This window comes from Mercenaria mercenaria, chromosome 10 (genome assembly GCF_021730395.1).
Source record: "Mercenaria mercenaria strain notata chromosome 10, MADL_Memer_1, whole genome shotgun sequence".
In the NCBI taxonomy this organism is placed as follows: Eukaryota; Metazoa; Mollusca; class Bivalvia; order Venerida; family Veneridae; genus Mercenaria; species Mercenaria mercenaria.
This window is the reverse complement of record NC_069370.1, coordinates 60843232-60863393: the sequence shown is the minus strand read 5'-3', so window position 1 is coordinate 60863393 and position 20162 is coordinate 60843232. Positions and strand designations below refer to the sequence as shown.

The 20162-nt window shown below is 35.5% G+C and overlaps 1 protein-coding gene across 3 annotated transcripts in view; it reads right to left on the bottom strand.

Moving 5' to 3' along the window:
- Positions 1–20162, bottom strand: part of LOC123561414 (STE20-related kinase adapter protein alpha-like) — a 45976-nt gene that overhangs the window by 23922 nt on the left and 1892 nt on the right. For 2 of the 3 annotated variants that reach the window (XM_053553211.1, XM_053553212.1), the window contains exons 2-6: positions 12183–12323; positions 6869–6953; positions 4419–4533; positions 2425–2549; positions 2060–2168 (exon numbers count right to left, since the gene is read on the bottom strand). In XM_053553211.1, coding sequence (XP_053409186.1) covers positions 2060–2168; positions 2425–2549; positions 4419–4533; positions 6869–6953; positions 12183–12196 — 448 coding nt within the window. In that variant the 5' untranslated portion in view covers positions 12197–12323. The remainder of the gene's footprint in view (positions 1–2059; positions 2169–2424; positions 2550–4418; positions 4534–6868; positions 6954–12182; positions 12324–20162) is intronic. The other variant, XM_053553213.1, reaches the window with a different exon arrangement.

Here is a 20162-nt window from a genome sequence, read left to right as displayed (position 1 = left end):
TCCATGCATGAAGAAGATATGCTCCGGACAAATTTTTTTAAGAAAATATGATAAAGGGGAATAACTCAAAAAATAGGCAAGGTAGAGTTATTGTTCTTGCACACTGCACTTCCTCCCAATGTGTTCTATCAGTGTATGAAGTTTGAAGAAAATCCCTCCAGTACTTTTGGGGTTATGCTCCGGACAGAATGTTTTAAGAAAATATGATAAAGGGGAATAACTCAAAAAATAGGCAAGGTAGAGTTATTGTTCTTGCACACTGCACTTCCTCCCAATGTGTTCTATCAGTGTATGAAGTTTGAAGAAAATCCCTCCAGTACTTTTGGAGTTATGCTCCGGACAAAATTTTTTAAGAAAATAAGATAAAGGGGAATTACTCAAAAAATAGGCAAGGTAGAGTTATTGTTATTGCACACTGCACTTCCTCCCAAAGTGTTCTATCAGTGTATGAAGTTTGAAGAAAATCCCTCAAGTACTTTTGGAGTAATGCTCCGGACAAAGATCGTTGCGGACGCACGGACGGACGGACAGACGGAGAGCATTTCTAATATCCCCTTCACCTTTGGTGGGGGAATAACAAGGCAGTCTGAAAGACAGCTAAATCCCCCGCCACTGCTATGGATAGTGAAAGGGTAAAACCTTTGATTTTAGCTGTGACCTTGACCTTGAACTGACATGCCTGACTCACGAATTCTGCACAACGTCTTGATGAGGTGATCATTTGACCAAAGTTTCATGAAAATCCTTCAAGGGGTTTAGGAGATACAGAGCTGAAACCTTTGACCTTCAGTTGTGACCTTGACCTTGAGTTGACATGGCTGACTCATGAGTTCTTGATGAGGTGATCATTTGACCCAAGTTTGATGAAAATCCTTCAAGGGGTTAAGGAGATACAGAGAGGACACCAAATGGAAGGCTCAAACCTTCGACCCTAAGTTGTGACCTTGACCTTGAGCTGGCATGGTTGACTCATAGTTTCTGCACATCGTTCTGATGAGGTAATCATTTGACCCAAGTTTTATAAAATTCCTTCAAGGGGTTTAGGAGATATAGAGCGGACACAAAATGGAAGGCTCAAACCTTTGACCTTCAGTTGTGACCTTGACCTTGAGCCGACATGGCTGACTCATAAGTTCTGCACATCGTCTTGATGAGGTGAACGTTTGACCCAAGTTTGATGAAAATCCTTCAAGGGGTTTAGGAGATACAGAGCGGACACAAAATGGAAGGCTCAAAACCTTTGACCCTAAGTTGTGACCTTGACCTTGAGCCAGCATGACTGACTCATGGGTTCTGCACATCGTCTTGATGAGGTGATCATTTGACCCAAGTTTTATAAAATTCCTTCAAGGGGTTTAAGAGATATAGAGCGGACACAAAATGGAAGGCTCAAAACTTTGACCTTAAGTTGTGACCTTGACCTTGAGCTGGCATGGCTGACTCATCGGTTCTGCACATCGTCTTGATGAGGTGATTATTTGACCCAAGTTATATAAAATTCCTTCAAGGGGTTTAGGAGATATGGAGCGGATACAAAATGGCAGGCTCAAACCTTTGACCTTGAGTTGTGACCTTGACCTTGAACTGACAAGGCTGACTCATGGGTTCTGCACATCATCTTGATGAGGTGATCATTTGACCCAAGTTTCATGAAAATCCTTCAAGGGGTTTAGGAGATATGGACCGGACACGATTTTGTTACACACGGAAGGACGGAAAGACGGAAGGATGGACGGAAGGACGGACGCAGACCATTCCTATAATCCCTCCGCCACGGCGTGGGATTAATTACAAAGTACAAGTTATTCTAAGTAAGTGACTATAACCAATCATAGAAGTTCTGATCATAAGTTTACACAAGTTTTATACTTTTACTGTATAATATTTAAAGTTATTACATGACTCATTATATAATCATAATTCAGTAGTTTCTTGGATAGAGTCAGATACTGAGAAACAACCTGAAACTTATTTCTGATGTCATGTAATAAAACACTTACTGAAGGCTTGCTGTTCAGTATGTGTACAATATCATGCAAAAGAAATTTCCACAATTTACCATAAGCCATTAGTGGCATGACTGTCCATACTTCATTGTTGTGTACAAATGATGTGTAGTAAGGTAAAATGGACTCGTGATTCAACTGTCTACACAGGACTATCTCAGACTGAAAAACAAATTTTTATATTACTTAAGAACACTTTGTAGCAAGGCAACAGTGTTTTGCAAAGCAACAGTGTTTTATTAGCTTTTGAGTAGAGCAAATTTTAATTACTGTGGCAATAAGGCTTTTTTCTATTTTCCAGGTTAAGATATTACTCTTATTAAGTTATGAAAATGACAACTGTAAGGAGAACATTAACCATGGTATATATAACATGTAGGTCTAACAAATGAAAGATAATGTACAGCAATTAACTAACCTGTACAGCATTCACATTTTCTTCACTCTCTACTTTGTCTAGGTCAACCTGTCTTATCGCCACATTGTGTCCCGAAGCAATGTGTTTTGCCACAGATATAGTGGCTGCATCATTACATCCTTTGCCTGAATTGAAATGACAGTATATTAATAAAGCTAAATTCTAAACCGCTAGATCCATGCGGAGGTAAATTATGTTCACATGTAATATTTCAGTTTCTGGATTGTGTAGCAAAACTAACTTGGTTTAAACAGTATATATTTCAGTATTCAAGTACATGTACAAATATACAAACTGTCACATATATAATCATATTAAATGTATTTCTAAGAACCTAAAAACAAGCTTTCACAAAAAGCTCATGTAAATTCATCTTGGTGGTGTCTATTTTCAGACAAATACTGGCTGTAAAATGTATGTTACATGTAACTCATACTTACTAAAATGACTTTTTCATTTCATTTTTTAACAATGGGAAAGACAAAATATAATCATTTCTTAAAAAAACAAGAGCTGTCTCCATAGGATGACATATGCCCCCGATGGCACTTTGAATGAGTAGTTATGGCTGATGTTAGAGTTTAGGACCTTTGACCTACGGAGCTGGGTCTTGAGCGCGACATGTCGTCTTACTGTGCCACACATTCATGCCAAGTTATTTTAAAATCCATGCATGAATGACAAAGATATGGACCGGACACGCCCATCAATGCACTATCATGAAAAATGACCTTTAACGTCTAAGTGTGACCTTGACCTTTGAGCTACGGACCTGGGTCTTGCGCGCGACACGTCGTCTTACTGTGGTACACATTCATGCCAAGTTATTTGAAAATCCATCCATGGTTGACAAAGATATGGACGGGACACGCCCATCAATGCACTATCCTTTAATGTCTAAGTGTGACCTTGACCTTTGAGCTACGGACCTGGGTCTTGCGCGCGACACGTCGTCTTACTGTGTACACATTCATGCCAAGTTATTTGAAAATCCATCCATCGATGACAAAGATATGGACCGGACACGCCCATCAATGCACTATCCTTTAATGTCTAAGTGTGACCTTGACCTTTGAGCTACGGACCTGGGTCTTGCGCACGACATGTCGTCTTACTGTGGTACACATTCATGCCAAGTTATTTGAAAATCCATCCATCGATGACAAAGATATGGACCGGACACGCCCATCAATGCACTATCCTTTAATGTCTCAGTGTGACCTTGACCTTTGAGCTATGGACCTCGGTCTTGCGCGCGACATGTCGTCTTACTGTGGTACACATTCATGCCAAGTTATTTGAAAATCCATCCATCGATGACAAAGATATGGACTGGACACGAAAATTGCGGACAGACTGACAGACTGACAGACCGACAGACTGACAGACCGACAGACGGACAGACGGTTCAAAAACTATATGCCTCCCTTCGGGGGCATAAAAAAAAAAAAAAAATGAAAAGTTTGTATAATTTAAAATGGTTCGTTTAAAATGCTACAAATCCACATATAAACGCCGCTCAACCAGCCAAGAGAGAGACCACCCACTAAAGTGGAAAGCCTCACAGAAGCAACAATATATTGTTGGATCTTGACAAAAACTTACAGTACTAACTTGTTCTAAACATGAAACAGAGGTTGATGGTAGATGACTACAAACATACTGCATTATTTTTGGAGATAGTAATTTCCAAGCAAATCTTTATCTTGCACTTTACACGGTACTAGCATAACTTTGCCAAAATAGAATTCAGATTTAATCATATTGTATCCACCTTAATACATGTAACTTGTATCATTTCAATTCAATATCTGCATTGACTCTATGGAGAGCAATAATAAATTATTATGTATGCAAAACTTCAACTTAGATTTTCCAAGTCGGAGATGGGGGAAAACCTTGCATTATTACCTGAAAGATAATTGTGTGAAGTTTTAATGTAGTATCTGCAATGATTAAAAACACGATATTGTTCTCTCTGAATCAGTTCTTACCTATTGTAGTGTAAACATCATACTGCAGCGGTTCATTGCCATATTCAATCATTATGTTGGGGAAATCCCCTCGGGAAGAATGCGGACTGCCTATTGGTGATGTTGCATTCTGGTCCTAGTGATAGAAAATATCATCAAAGGCTAATCATTCCAATACAACAAAATTTACATCAGAAATTATCAGGTAATTTTCAAAAAAAATCTACTGTTTTACTAAATGTACATGGGAACAGAAAGAGGTTGTTTTGTAAAATTAAATCTTGCTGTGGTATTCATTATATGACAATATGTGAAGTCACAAATCATCCAATTAGGAACCTAACCATCAAACCTTGTCTCTAACATCAAAAAAGAACTAGATGTGTGTCCGTAGGACACATGTGCCCCCCCCCCATTCCAGTCACTGTACATGGTTTCATGATTCTAAGTGAAATATTTTTTGTGATGCATGCTAAACAAACTTTTTCCCATTTGTGCATATTTTTGACAATCTGGTCCTGTGATGTTTCAAGACCCTTAGTCAAATAATCTTTGAGATATGTGCGTTACAACTTTATGCCTTTTTATGCATATTTTCGAGTAAGTCGCTAAGTGATATCTCTTAACAAAACCCAATACATATGTGCACAACTTTGCATGCTGCAGTCCTATAATGTTTCATAATACTGGGTCAAATACTCTCACAGACACATACGACACAAACCTGGGCCCTTTTTAGGCACATTTTTGACCTTCAAGGGCCATAACTCTGGTCCAAATTAAATCTCCTTTGCACAACTTCCCCTGCTGAATAACAATCCTGTGAGGTTTGATGACTCTGGGTCAAATACTCACTGAGATATGAAAGACACAATCGGATGCACAGAGTGAGGTACTGACAAGGACAACTTTATGTGCCCCCACAAAAATGTTGGGGGGTAAAAAAATGTAATGAGGCATTTCATAGCAACTTTTAGTTGTTAACCTAGCCTGGCATATGTAGGTCAGGTCAGTAAAAACATGAAAACTGCACACACATATTGTCAAAGTAATAAACCACAAATATGAGAAAAGTAGTTCCTACATGTACAAGGACATACAAGGATTTAATTTTTCAATCACAATTTTACCTGTATATCCCATTAAAGTAAATAATTTTCTATCACTTAACATTTTTGTGTTATTACAGATAATTCTTATTAATGTTAGTGACCAGATCAATAATTTTCTACCTTTTTTTTGTTGATAATGTGTCTATTTTGCCAAAACTTTGAGAAATGTTTCTGTAATTTGCTGACTACTAGAAGGTAGAACCATGGACATTTCACAAGCCAGCTGGATGACTCCACTGTATGAACCAATCCCATCAAGATGATGGACAAGTGATTCAATGACAATGACTGTAACCACACTGCCATGGAGGGTATATCCCCACACAACCTATTTTCAAACACAACCTATTTTCAACCGCCTAGGACTTCGTATGATGAAAATCTTTACAAGCCAAATTTATCAGTTGTGATTGTTTCACTGTTTACAGCAGAGACATGTTATGAACCTATTCTCCTTCAGTTTTGTTACTTAGAAAATTATATAAATTCCATTTATGTAGCAGTACTATGTTTTCATGAGGTTTTTCTTATTACTAAAAAACCTGCGTCTTTCCTAGTCTACTACCTATTCTTGCTTAAGCCAATATCAGTATTTATATATCTTTTGCACTAAATGTTTATTGCTTAACACATGCTTACTGCCAGAATTGTGAAGCATACTATTATTAAATTATTTTGACAATGCAATCATGATGCCTGTCCTTGCAACAGTTTTCTTCATTTTCTAAGCAATTTGAAATATTTGGAGTGTCAATAGCTTAGCAATTATATAATACATCGTCATATGTGACAGCTATCAATGTAGCAGATGTGACACCCTGGTTCTCTGGAGTAATTGAGCACATGATATAGTTCTTTAGATAATGCACTAACTTTTGGCTGCCATTTACTTTACCCTACCCCCTGTAATTTAGGTGCAAATTTAGGCAAGTGTACCTACAGTATATTGATTTGCCATGTTGGTTTTAGTGTTTGTTGCCAGACTTGAATTTTGGGTGTATTATGTTTGCAATGTTGTAATGAAACTACAGTAAAAATTTAGTGCTTTTTCATTTTGCTGGAAGGAAAATACCACCTGCGGTTGAATTTAGGTTGTAAATTTTCAGCATGACTTCCTACTAATGGCTTTCAAAATCATCCTGCCAGGGATTCGATCAGTTAGAAACTTGAAACTTAAATGGTATGCTTTTATAGCACTTATGCTGATAGAAAGTGTTAGACAATAAACCAAAGATTTGGACTTGCATTTGTACAAAACTGCACAGAAAACTTGTTAAGCGATTGAAAACTGGTTGTGCCGGGATATATATATATATATATTTTTTTTCAATAGAAATGTAAAAAATAAATAAACTTTACCTTATTTTTGAAATACTTTTCCTTGTCATACGGTGGGGAGTCTGTTGCACTGGAAACTTTTTCTTTGGAGCGACTACAATTCTGTTATGAAAAAAAAAAATAATTTTTACCAGATCTTTCAAAAGCAGCTGCAAGAATTAAAACTGACTCAGTGCTTGGACATTTTTTTAAAAAATCTGATCACCTCAGATATAAAACAAAATACCTTGAAATAGTATTTCTTGTCAGTCCAACTTTAATAAATAAAATGTATAAGAAGATCCTCTAGAAGCATGAAATGCACTCGAATAAAATAACAGCAGACTCGGTTTTACTGAGTCTGTTCATGAGAGGTAACAAAAAGTGCAATACCCTTAACAGTAGCTATGATGAAAGGAATATTTATCCACTGATCTATTTGATCTATTCCTCAGTTATATATACATTTATATTTATGTTACATCAATTCAATGTCCAGTGTAAATTTGTGTAAAAAAGTTATTCTATTTTTCAGGTTGGGTGTAATATAAAACCTTTTTTTTTTTGTAATACTAATTGAAACCATTTTTCTATTCGAGTAACAAAAAATCTTAAGAACAAATTTACATTTTTAATTTTAATCAAGATTTTCTCTGGAATGTATATACAGTAAAATACTGATCATTCGAAACTACAAATAGATTAACAAGTACTTGAGGTAAACAGGGTTTTGATGGATTCAAACAGAAAATAAGGAAAACCACTGACTGGGGATTAAATTAAATGCTTGTGTCAGCCTTGTTACTCAAGCCACTGGTGCTCAAGCAAGCAGTTTCACTGCCCAAATAAATGGAAAGGTTGCAAATAAATATAAACACAAGAGGATCATGATGGATCTGGATCTCTCAACAGAGCTTTGTAGCTTATACAAGTAAATAAGCAAATGGTAACCAGCCCTGCCAACTTGTGGGCATGACCTTGTATATACCAAAAGTGATAATCTAAGAGAAAATACGAAGGCCATCAAGGATTCAACTTACTTGACTGAACTGGCATTTTGACCATACTTGTTATTAAGTTTGGTGGGCATCCATTCAAGAGGTCTAATGAATGACTTTCAACATTTAGCTCTTGCTAAAAGCAAAACAGTCAAGCTGTACCATCTAAACAAACTTGATAAATGTTTATGCAAGGATGTTTAGGCCCATGTTTTGTAAAGATCTATGCAATTATTTTTGAACTGGATTTAAGATATATATACATTTGATAAAAAACAACAAAAAAACATTTATCCTTTTAACACAAACCAAACTAAATAATGGAAATAACAAAACAAGAGAGCCAATATGGTCCTGAGTCGCTCATCTGACCTTGACTGTTTAACCTTGAAAAATAAAAATTTAAATGCATGTGGTCTTTTTATATACATGGTAGCTTGAGAAAGTTTGACTGTTCTTGACCCTTGACCTCCAAGTGTGACCTTGACCTTGCACCAAGTGACTCTGAATGTGCATTCTGCAGGTCATCTTGATGAGGTTAATATCTGTTGCTAGTTTTAATAAAATGTTCCGAGCGATTTAGTAGAAATGGTACAAAAAAGAAGTTAGGCTATTTGACCATTGATCTTCAAGGGACGGATCCAAAACTGTTAATCATGAATGTTTACATAAAACAGACTGTCAAATCGGGACTGTCAAATACAATTGACCTAGTTTACACAATAGATGGTAGACCACGTGCATTTTGTTTGTGATACCACTTGTGAGCACTTGACCTTGGCATGAACAGAATGACAATAGAGAGAGGAGTTAGATAAATTTATCGACAAAAACTGGAACTGTCCAGTGTTACCTAGACCTCTGACCTAGTGACTTTAGTTTTATGCTCCAGAAACGAAAAAAATACCAGAAAATAGGTCACTATGACCTCAACCTCGGAGCAAATGACCCTAAAATCTATTGGATCTTCCTCTAGTGATACTTAGACAATGCATTAGTATTTATCATATTTTAGGACTTATCGTCTTGAAACCATTTTCAGCCTTCAGGTCACTGTGACCATGACTTTTTTTGACTTCAAATTTAACAGCAATCCTCAAGTAGTGCTTAGACATCCCATAAAGTTTAAAAGCTAAGGCTGTTATACTTTGTGACTTAGAGCCTGGAAATGAAAAAATTATTAGAAAGTAGGTCAGGTACCTGTGACCTTGACATTTCAACCACTGACCCCAATATCAGCACGGCCATTCCTCTAGAGGCACTAAGTCACTGTCTAAGGTCTGAAAGGCATAGCTGTTATACTTTATGGGCCACAAACCATTTTCAGTCTTCAGGTCACTGAGACCTTGACCTTTCACCTATTGTCCTAAAGTGTGCTGAATCACCCTGACTTAGTGTTCAGAAATGGAAAATGCTGACAGACAGACAACTGCATTCCATATCACAGCTGTCTTTTCAAAACAGAAATATAAAAAGGCATTCCTATGACATGACCTAGTGGTCTTCTGTCTGACCCAATTTTGAACTTCTCCAGACAAAATAGTGACCACGTTTCATCAAGATTCGGCAAAAAATGTGACATCTACAGCATTAATGAACAAATTGAGGATGCCGGACCATCCAAATTTACAGACAGCTTACCCTGATCTTACCGTTCAGGTGTGCTAACGAAGCCTTTAAAGATACATTATGCTCAAAATTTCATATATTTTAAAATATAATTACTACACTTTATCTAAATAAATACTATGTAAACATAAAATACACATTATTGTTTATCAGGATAAATGTACTACACACTAATAAATGAATTGTATATATGCATATAATTATAATGCCAATTAAAATACACAGGTGTTTGTTTTTCTAAACAAGAGCAATGCCTTGCGGGTGTAGACGCTCATCTGATTTTTTTGTCTCTGTATGATAGAAATATTGTCATACCCATAATTTTCTACGTCCAAAAGAGGCCATAATTCTTGCAAAAAAGCAATGAAGAGTTACATTACTTGCTATGCAGAGTCAGCTTTTAATGGTGAATAACTGCTCCAAGTTTTAAAGCAATAGCTTTGACTGTTAAGGTAGTTCTGCACGTTTGGATCGAAATTTTTTCTACAATGTAGAATTTGATTAAACTCTGGTTTTTCAAAACTTCAGATTATACCTAGAAAATTCAGCACATAAAAAAAGATAGGGACGTGTGCTTGATTTTTTGCTAGACTGATTTGAAAAATTTGGACCTCACGCATTATTTCATAATGTGAGTCTATGGGAAAATCATAACTTTTATAACAGTTTTGCGAATAGAAATTTTTCTACAATGTAGATTTTGATGAAGCTTCTCACAGCTGTAAATAAACACATGGCCTATAATTTAGTGAAATAAAATGTATAGGTCCATGTGCTTAATTTTGAGAAATTTGACCATGATTAAAGTGAACGGGACATTTTACGCTAATTTTAAGACATTATTTGGAATTTTTGAACGTGTCATATGTTTTAATATCATATTTTGACTTAAGAAATATAGCAACAGTGCCATTGTAATAAATTTACTCACAGGTTTCGATTAAATCATAAAATTATTTTCATTTCCTTACGCCGAATCCATGATTTATTCTACGTTTCCAGGATAAATGATGTTACGCCATCACTTCCGGTTTATCAAACGTGCAGAACTACCTTAAGCAGAAAAGTTGACCTAAATGCAAAACTTAACGAAAAAATCTGATATTTTCTAAGTCCAAAAGGGGCCATAATTCTTGCAAAAAGCAGGATGGAGTTATGTTTCTTGCTGTACAGAGTCAGCTTTTGATGGTGTACAAGTGTTGCAAGTTTTAAAGCAATAGCTTTGATAGTTAAGGAGAAAAGCTGACCTAAACATAAAACTTAATCAAGAAATCTGATTTTCTAAGTCCAAAAAGGGACATACCGGGTAGTTCTTGCAAAAAGCAGGATGGAGTTATGTTTCTTGCGGTACAGAGTCAGCTTTCGATGGTGTACAAGTGTTGCAAGTTTTAAAGCAATAGCTTTTACAGTTTAGGAGAAAAGCTGACCTAAACACAAAACTTAATCAAGAAATCTGATTTTCTAAGTCCAAAATGGGCCATAATTCTTGCAAAAAGCAGGATGGAGTTATGTTTCTTGCTGTACAGAGTCTGCTTTTGATGGTGAACAAGTGTTGCAAGTTTTAAAGCAATAGCTTTGATAGTTTAGGAGAAAAGCTGACCTAAACATAAAACTTAACCAGGCAACGCCAACGCAGAGGTTGATCAAGTGATGACAATAACTCATCATATTTTTTTTTAAAAATCATGTGAGCTAAAAAATGGCTGTTACTAGACATGATTTAACTGTGTCTGAATACATAGTTTATATATTAAGCAAAGTATATTTCTTACATCTATTAGCTGAGGATTTAAAATTTCAAATCAATATAAAAAGATAAATGTTACAGTGAACGATGAGCAAAATACACCTTTAATAAAACATAATGAAACTTATGCTGAAGAAAACTTCACTCACCTGTACCTGTAAAATAAAATACCAACCAACTGCTAATTAATATCGAAATTACAAAAAGCCATAACATACACATCAAACAGGTACAAATGTACTAAATAATTGTTTAATTAGTAATTGTTTCATAACTTTGATTTAGTTTTAGAGTACTTATTACAAGAAAAGGTAAAACAAAAACGTTATGATTACACTGTAACATGCATGTACATGTGTAATTAAAATCATGGAGAGAGTAAAACACATCAACATAACAATTTAACCTGAGAACTGGACTGTCTTTGAGGTCAAACTGGCATTATTTCTGAGCTAGCTTTAACACACACTTTCGACTAAGCTTGTCATTGTGACATATATGCACATACTTTTAAAAATGAATTCAAAGGAATTCTTAAAATATATTTTTGGTTTTCATTTTAAAATTTCCATGTTCAATAGTAAGAAAATAATTCTCAATATAAGTCCCATAAAAAGCTTACATCATTTACATTTAACAATTAAATTTTCCATCAATCTTTTAGGAAAAGACCAACTTCTAACCTGCATAGTGCATGTATTTATTACTAATATCTCATATTTTCCAAACAATTTTACTTTGGTATGGGGGTCAGGGAGGATTAGTATTCCTTAATCCATTGCATGGACTCTGCCCTTGGTCCATCTGAAGTCCAGACAGGCACCAGATCTCTAACCTGTTTAATGCTTCCACACTTTGCATATACATGTATTTCCTAAGCCCCAAACTATGACAGTCATTTCAAGTGACTCTTATAAAAAAAAAACTTTCATCAAATACATGTATCTTACAACTACAATACAATATATTCTAAAAATAGTTTACCAAGAATGACATTGATGCTGGATATCGATGTGTACTCTTCTTGTTAATTCCTTGACCTCTTCATTATCATATGAAAACTGTGTCAATTCTATGTGACAGACCAATTTTATTCATCAGTGACCATTACACTTACAGGAACCTAGAATGTAAAAGATATATAAATTTAAAGGTTAGAGACCATCAATTGTTTTCCCATAGAGTTACATTGTAACATTATGGCGTGTACGGCCTTCCATACATCGAAACATGTATATCTAATTACAAGTTTTTCAAGAACTATCTTAGTTCTACCAAAATATCGGACGAAAAACATATGAATAGTGATACTTTATTTAAGTAATTTTCGTGTGAATGAGATGACCCCCTGTTTACATCATTGACATGGCAGGAGAAATTTGTTTGATAAAACTTTTTTTCAATACACATAAAATGTAGCAAATTTTGTCAAAATGTATAATAAAATACTGTAAATGCAGTGAAAAAATATCAATTTTGAAAAAATAATCACTTCCTGGGTTTGTTTACATGACTGATCAATCAGAACGCACATATGTTACCTTATTCTCAGGTATACACTTACCTCATTCCCAGTAAGTTCCCTGTACTTTTTTGAATTGGTGGTCTCTGACCTATAGATGAATGTTTCGTGTCACATTTTCCAATTTTACAGTGATATTGTGAAACATGATCCAATACCAAATGTCTTACAAAGTTTCATCAAGAAATGTTCATTTTTAAGAAAGATATGGACAGTTTACTGAGGTCACCCCCTGATCGATTTTACCCGAGGTATCTTACGGGGATGAAATCGCTTACTGATTTAAGATGCTGCGCTAATAATCGAGGCACCGCGCGTGATATTTAAGTGCTGCGGGAAGCTATATTTCGTGTTTTAAGCGCCGCGGTAGCGCGGCGCCTTATGCGGCTGGGGAAGGGCCTGAAATGTTTGTCTGGTAGAGGTCTTGGAAAAACACAGCATACTCAATTTTTAAGCTTAAATCTTGGATATTCGAGTACTCAGATACGCGCTACAGTGAATAACCAGGAAAAAGAACCATTCTATTTTCCTCTACATTCTATCTGGCACCGAAATAAAAAGCACAAATCCTTATTACAACTTTAAATGTATGCTTTAAAACAGGTGTTGTTCCCCCAGATTGGAAAAGTGCAGTTCAAAGTTAATGATCTTCCTGACTCCATAAAAAGTAACTAGAGCTATCACTAAAGGTGATGAATGTACCCCCGCATGCACTGACACAGTACATTGCAATTTGACGCACACAAGATTGCATAATTATGTGGACTGTATGTATATAGACTGTATGTATACAGTATAGTAACAAAAAACAAAGTCCCATAACTATGCAGAATATTTATCTAAAAGAACGTAACATGCACCATGCACAACTAGGGTTGGTACTGATCACTTGTGTAAAGTTTCATTAAATTGTGTGCAAGGGTTCGGAAGATTAGGCGCGCACAAGACTGCATATGCAGACTGTATGTACATAGTATGATAACAAGAAACAAAGTCCCATAACTCTGCAATTTTTGTCGTTGAAAGAACCTAACATGCCCCATGCACAACTTCTGTTGTTACTGATCACTTGTGTGAAGTTTCATTAAATTGTGTCAAGGGGATGAGGAGAGATGGTGCGCACAAGATTGTGTCTATGTATATAGTTTAGTATCAAAAAACAAAGTCCCGTAACTCTGCAAAAATTTTTTCTGAAAGAACCTAACATGCCCCATGCACAACTACTGTTGTTACTGATCACTTGTGTGAAGTTTCATTAAATTGTGTCAAGTGGATGAGGAGAGATGGTGCGCACAAGATTGTGTCTATGTATATAGTATAGTAACAAAAAACAAAGTCCCATAACTCTGCAAGTTTTTTTTCTGAAAGAACCTAACATGCCCCATGCACAACTACTGTTGTTACTGATCACTTGTGTGAAGTTTCATTAAATTGTGTCACGGGGATGAGGAGAGATGGTGCGCACAAGATTGTGTCTACGGACAGACAGACGGACAGACAGACGGACGGACAGACAGACAACCTGAAACCAGTATACCCCCCCTTACAACTCTGTTGTCGGGGGGTACAAAGACAGCCTGTTTACAGATGATACTACAGTTGTATGTCTGTCTGACAATCAAATCTTCATCTGACTTCCAAACCTTACAGAATGATCTGTATACTCAGGAACAGTGACTGTGGGAACAGGAATCGTCCATGTTATACAACTCTGATTAAGTGTGTAGTGTTGCGAATAACTAAGAAAAAGAAACCTTATATTTTCACCTACATCCTACGCAGAACTGAACTATAAAGTACCACTAAATACCTTGGGTGCCAATCCCTAAAGATCTGAACTGGTAAGCCCATATCATCAATACTAGAGCTAAGGCAAATAACTCTCCCTGTTTTATAAAGAGAAATGGCAAAACAAACACTGAGGAAATTAATTTATTAAAACAAAGGCTCATAACACCTAAGTCAGCCCCTTATTAGAAAATTATTCAACTGTTTGGCACCATTGGCAGAAGTCCCATACCAGCAAAATTGAAATGATTAAATGGGCAGCACCATGCAATTGTCTATTATTATAACTATGACCACCCAAGCAGTGTTTCCCACATGATATATATCCTAAAATAGCAAACCCTAGAACAACACTGGCACCAAACCTCTCTGATTCTATTTTACAAAATCAAATATAACCTAGTCCATGTAGATCACCATCACCTCACCCCAACTACGAAATTCCGCATTCACGCACACAGTACTACTCAGATCTTTCTTTCCAAGAACAATTTGTCTATGGAATACCCTCCCAAGCAATATACAGTTCAGCCCCTGCTTTAGTCTATTTGCTGCGCAACTGGCTACTGTACAGGTCTCATTCAAGGCATTTCTAAATTTGTGTTTAACCATAGCACGATAGATTTTTTTATTATTTTAAACTTGCACTTGTGAGAACTATCTCAATTTCAACAACAGTTCACATGACTTGTGCCTCTGCCATATAATCTGATAATAATCAGCATTAATTTTGCAGTGTAGTCTGTGGATATAGATGTACTAGTTTAGTTGCACGTTTTTGTATTGGATTTGTCTAGCCATCCAATAAGCGGATGCCTACCCTGCATTCTAGCAGTCCAATAACCATACGCCTAGCCTGTCCTCTAGGGGTTTTCTAGAAGTATAGTAATCAATTTATCATCTGAAAACATCTGTGTTAAAAACACTGCTGTTCACGAAGTTTCTGTCTTATTTAAATGCATTCCAATTATGTTGTCGTGCCTAGACAAATCAATGAAAATGTTAAGATAAAGTGTTGCATAAGAACGTTTTCCTTTATCATGCTTATTGCATGCCCTAAATATGATAAAAAATATCAAGAATTCAAAATGTCGTAAACATCTTTCGCAAAATATGTCTAGAAATATGTCTAATGTGTCTAGGGGTACAGATCCATCTGATTCTAGAGGTTCAAATCCATGCCCCTAGACAACCCTGTTAATCTAAATCATTCGCAGGTACTAATCCACCGACAATTTTTGACAGTGACGTCATTTTGTCAACAAACTATAAATAACCACGGTATATCCCCAAACAGATGTATACCTATAATAGATAGAAATATGTCCTTATCGTATGAGAAACTTATGTAAGGTATAGCCGAGTGGATGTGTTGGCTACTTGTCACGTAGGGGATGTAAGTTCGAAACCAGTGGTAGGCGATGTATATTTTATGTTTTATTGTAGCAAGAAAAATATTGTTTGAAAGACCAGTTACATTTGCTTCCTTGATTTGGAAAAATGTTGTTTTCATATGTTTTTGTTTTTTTTGTTAGTATTTTTTTAATTATCAACCATTTATTGTAGTTTGAAGTTTACAAAATGTTAATGCAACATAAGCCTGTCTCACCGTCCTTCTATTGTGTTTTAGAATAGATATTGCTTTCTCGTTTTTCTCCAAAGGCTCGTTACAGTTAAAAACGTGTTCATAGCCATTTTAGCCATTTTATGTGAAGTGAAACAATGAATGTTTTCTACACAATTTATTCTGTACGCATAATTCGTGGTGCACTAGAAAATCAAGATAACTATATAGTTGAATAAAAATATATTGTGCAGGTAAAAAAATCCGCCGTCTGGATTCGAACTTGGTATTTTTCGGTTACTAAGACAGCGCCGTTATCCTCTGGGCTAAGTATCCATGCAGACTTTGGGTAAAGAAACATAATGATAATCCAGTACAGTATAAGGTAAAAATTGAAAAGTAAACACAATATATATGACGTCACTGTCAGGTATCCCTGGTCGGATAGTACTAGTGTTTACTAGATTGTTTACATTTTCTTTCAAAAGGTAAATAAGCAAGGAACACCAAATAACAAATATTTAATTTTAAATTATTATAAAATAAACCGTAAAAGATTTACAAGTGTACTATTTCATGTATTCTATTTGAATTTCAGTTAAAAAAAAAAAAGAGCTGTCACAGGAGACAGCATGCTCAACTAATTCAATGCTGGAAAGTAAAACTGGGCACATCTGAGGAAACTGAAGCTATCACCTGAGTGTTTAATGACTCAAATGTGGATGAAGATATTGGACAATAGCTTGAGTCTGTGTCAAAAGTAAGTAAGTAAGTAAGTAAATATTTTATTATAGTGACATGTACATAAAACAGCAAATATTAATATATAACTTATAACAAAGTTACAGTACCCGGCCCAATGGACCTATATGTCACCCGACTGAAATAACTTTAAATATATCACATGTAAGTACTATACGTAAGTAATAAGAGAGATAAAGTGTATCATAACATTAAATAAGTATAATTGTAAGCAAAACAAAAGGGCCAAGATGGCCCTAGGTCGCTCACCTGAGAAACACACCATAACAGTGTAAACATGTTTGACCTAGTGATTTCACGGAAACAAATATTCTGGCCAATTTTCATTAGGACTGGACCAAAAATGCAGTCTCTTGAGTTTAAACAAGTATTTTCTTTGATATGACCTAGTAACCTAGTTTTTGACCCCAGATGACCCATATTCGAACCTGACCTAGATTTTATCAAGGCAATCATTCTGACCAAATTTCATGAAGGTCAATTGGAAAATACAGCCTCTATCACATACACAAGGTTTTCCTTTGATTTGACCTAGTGACCTACTTTTTGACCCCAGATGACCCATATTTGACCTATCTAGATTTCATCAAGGCAATCATTCTGACCAAATTTCATGAAGATCAATTGAAGAATACAGCCTCTATCGCATACACAAGGTTTTTCTTTGATTTAACCTAGTGACCTACTTTTTGAACCCAGATGACCCATATTCGAACTCAACCTAGATTTCATCAAGATAATCATTCTGACCAAATTTTATGAAGATCAATTGAAAAATACAGCTTCTACCGCATACACAATGTTTTTCCTTGATTTGACCTTGTGACCTAGTTTTTGATCTCAGATGACCCATATTAAAAGTTGACCTAGATTTCATCAAGGCAATCATTCTGACCAAATTTCATGAAGATCAATTGAAAAATACAGCCTCTATAGCACACACAATGTTTTTCTTTGATTTGACCTAGTGACCAAGTTTTTGATCCCAGATGACCCATTATAAATCGAACTTGGACTAGATTCATCAAGGCAATGATTCTGACCAAAATTCATGAAGATCAATTGAAAAATACAGCCTCTATCGCATACACAAGGTTTTTCTTTGATTTGACCTAGTGACCTAGTTTTTGATTCCAGATAACCCATTTTCAAACTTGGCCTAGTTTTCATCAACGTCATCATTCTGACTAAATTTCATGAATATCAGTTGAAAAATACAGCCTCTATGGCATACACAAGCTAAATGTTGGACGACAGACGCCAGACATTGAGTGATCACAATAACTCACCTGAGCATTGCTCAGGTGAGCTAAAACGGGGCATAATTCATGAAATATTTGCACAGAGTCTTATTATTAAAGCAACAAAAGAATGTATTAAAAGTGTTAAAGAAAATCACATTGGAAGGTTGTCAGTATTGATTTAGAAGTTATATATGAATAAATTTTTTAACTTTATGACTATAAAGCATCTAAGGAAATAGACTTCCATGATTAAAGATTTCTTAGAAGAAGACCAGGTCTAAATGATGGAGAACCAGTAGAAAATATAAACTGTCAAGGACCTGTATTTCAATGTATTCTTGAAAGAAAAAAAATGACTAGAATGCTCAAAATACATGTTAAGAGTTATGGAACTTCACCCAGTGAGGTTGGTAATTGACCTAGAAAAAGAATAAATAAATTTCAAATCTATATGCCTTTTAGTAATTGCTGTATGTACTTGCATGCAAAACTTTAACCAGAATTTTCCAAGTCCAAAAGGGGGCATAATTTGCCCAAAATACATGTTAGAGTTATGGGACTTGGTGCTATCAACTAGTTTTATAACCCCGAAGACACATGTGAAGTTTCAATTTAATATCTGTAGTAGTTTTGGAGATAGTTACTTGCATGTAAAACTTTAACCAGGATTTTCTAAGTCCAAAAGGGGGCATAATTTGCCCAAAATACATGTCAGAGTTATGGGACTTGACCCAGTGAGGTAGGTAATTGATCTAGAAAAAGAAAAAATAAGTTTCAAATCTATATGCCTTTTAGTAATAGCTGTATGTACTTGCACGCAAAACTTTAAACAGAATTTTCTAAGTCCAAAAGGGGGCATAATTTGGCCAAAATGAAGGTCAGAGTTATGGGACTTGGTGCTATCAACTAGTTTTATAACCCCGAAGAAACATGTGAAGTTTCAATTCAATATCTGCATCAGTTTTGGAGATAGTAACTTGCATGTAAAACTTTAACCAGAATTTTCTAAGTCCAATTGGGGGCATAATTTGCTCAAAATACATGTTAGAGTTATGGAACTTGACCCAGTGAGGTTGGTAATTGACCTAGAAAAAGAATAAATAAGTTTCAAAGCTATATGCCTTTAAATGATAGCTGTATGTACTTGCATGCAAGAACTTAACCAAGGTGTGACGCCGACACCAGGGTGAGTAGAATAGCTAGACTATTCTTCGAATAGTCGAGCTAAAAACACACCGGAACTGGTGAAAGTGCAACAGAACCAGATAAATCGACTGCAAGTAACTTCATCTGTTTTTTGTAATTATCGATATATTTGACAATAAATAAATATTGATTTTAATAAAGGACTTTCAACTTTGTTGAAATGCTTTATAGCAATTATGGTGCAAATCGTTCTCTTAAACTTGGACGCATCTTTATAAAAAGTGCAACGGAACCGGTGAATAAACCATCTTCTTTTATAATGGTAAAATTCGCCAATTTTATTTAAGGAAGTGGCTATTCTTACGGTCCCGTAGGAATAGCCTCGCAGGCTTTTCTTACGGCTCTCCTGTAAGATTAGTGAAAAGCCCACAGGAGGTTATTCCTACGGCAGTTTTGTGTTACACATCGTACTGAATTCATTCGACTGATATAATTTCACCCAACTTCTTCACTTTTCCGATAAGGAAAGCCAGAGAAGACAAAAGGGGGAAGTGATTTCCCTAGGTAGTATAACGCATTTTATTACATTTTATCATTTCTATTTGTTACATAAACAAACAATTTTAATACAACAAATTTATCATAAGTGTAAAATACTTATTTAACTGAAATTTGTCTTCTAAATAAATCGGAAAACGATTGTTGGTTGTACAGATGTAGATGTAAATACTTACGTTATTTATATTGAAACACTAAAAAATATTGACCAAGTGTTTTCAACTAAACCAGTTAGAGAATTAAAGATCTATGTTTCGTGTATATATAAATCACTTACCACTCTAAACATGTTTATTGCCCTTAAATTTAGTTTTATACTTCACGTTTGTCACACATCAGCTTGACATGTTCACATCAATTCAGACCTGACATTTTATT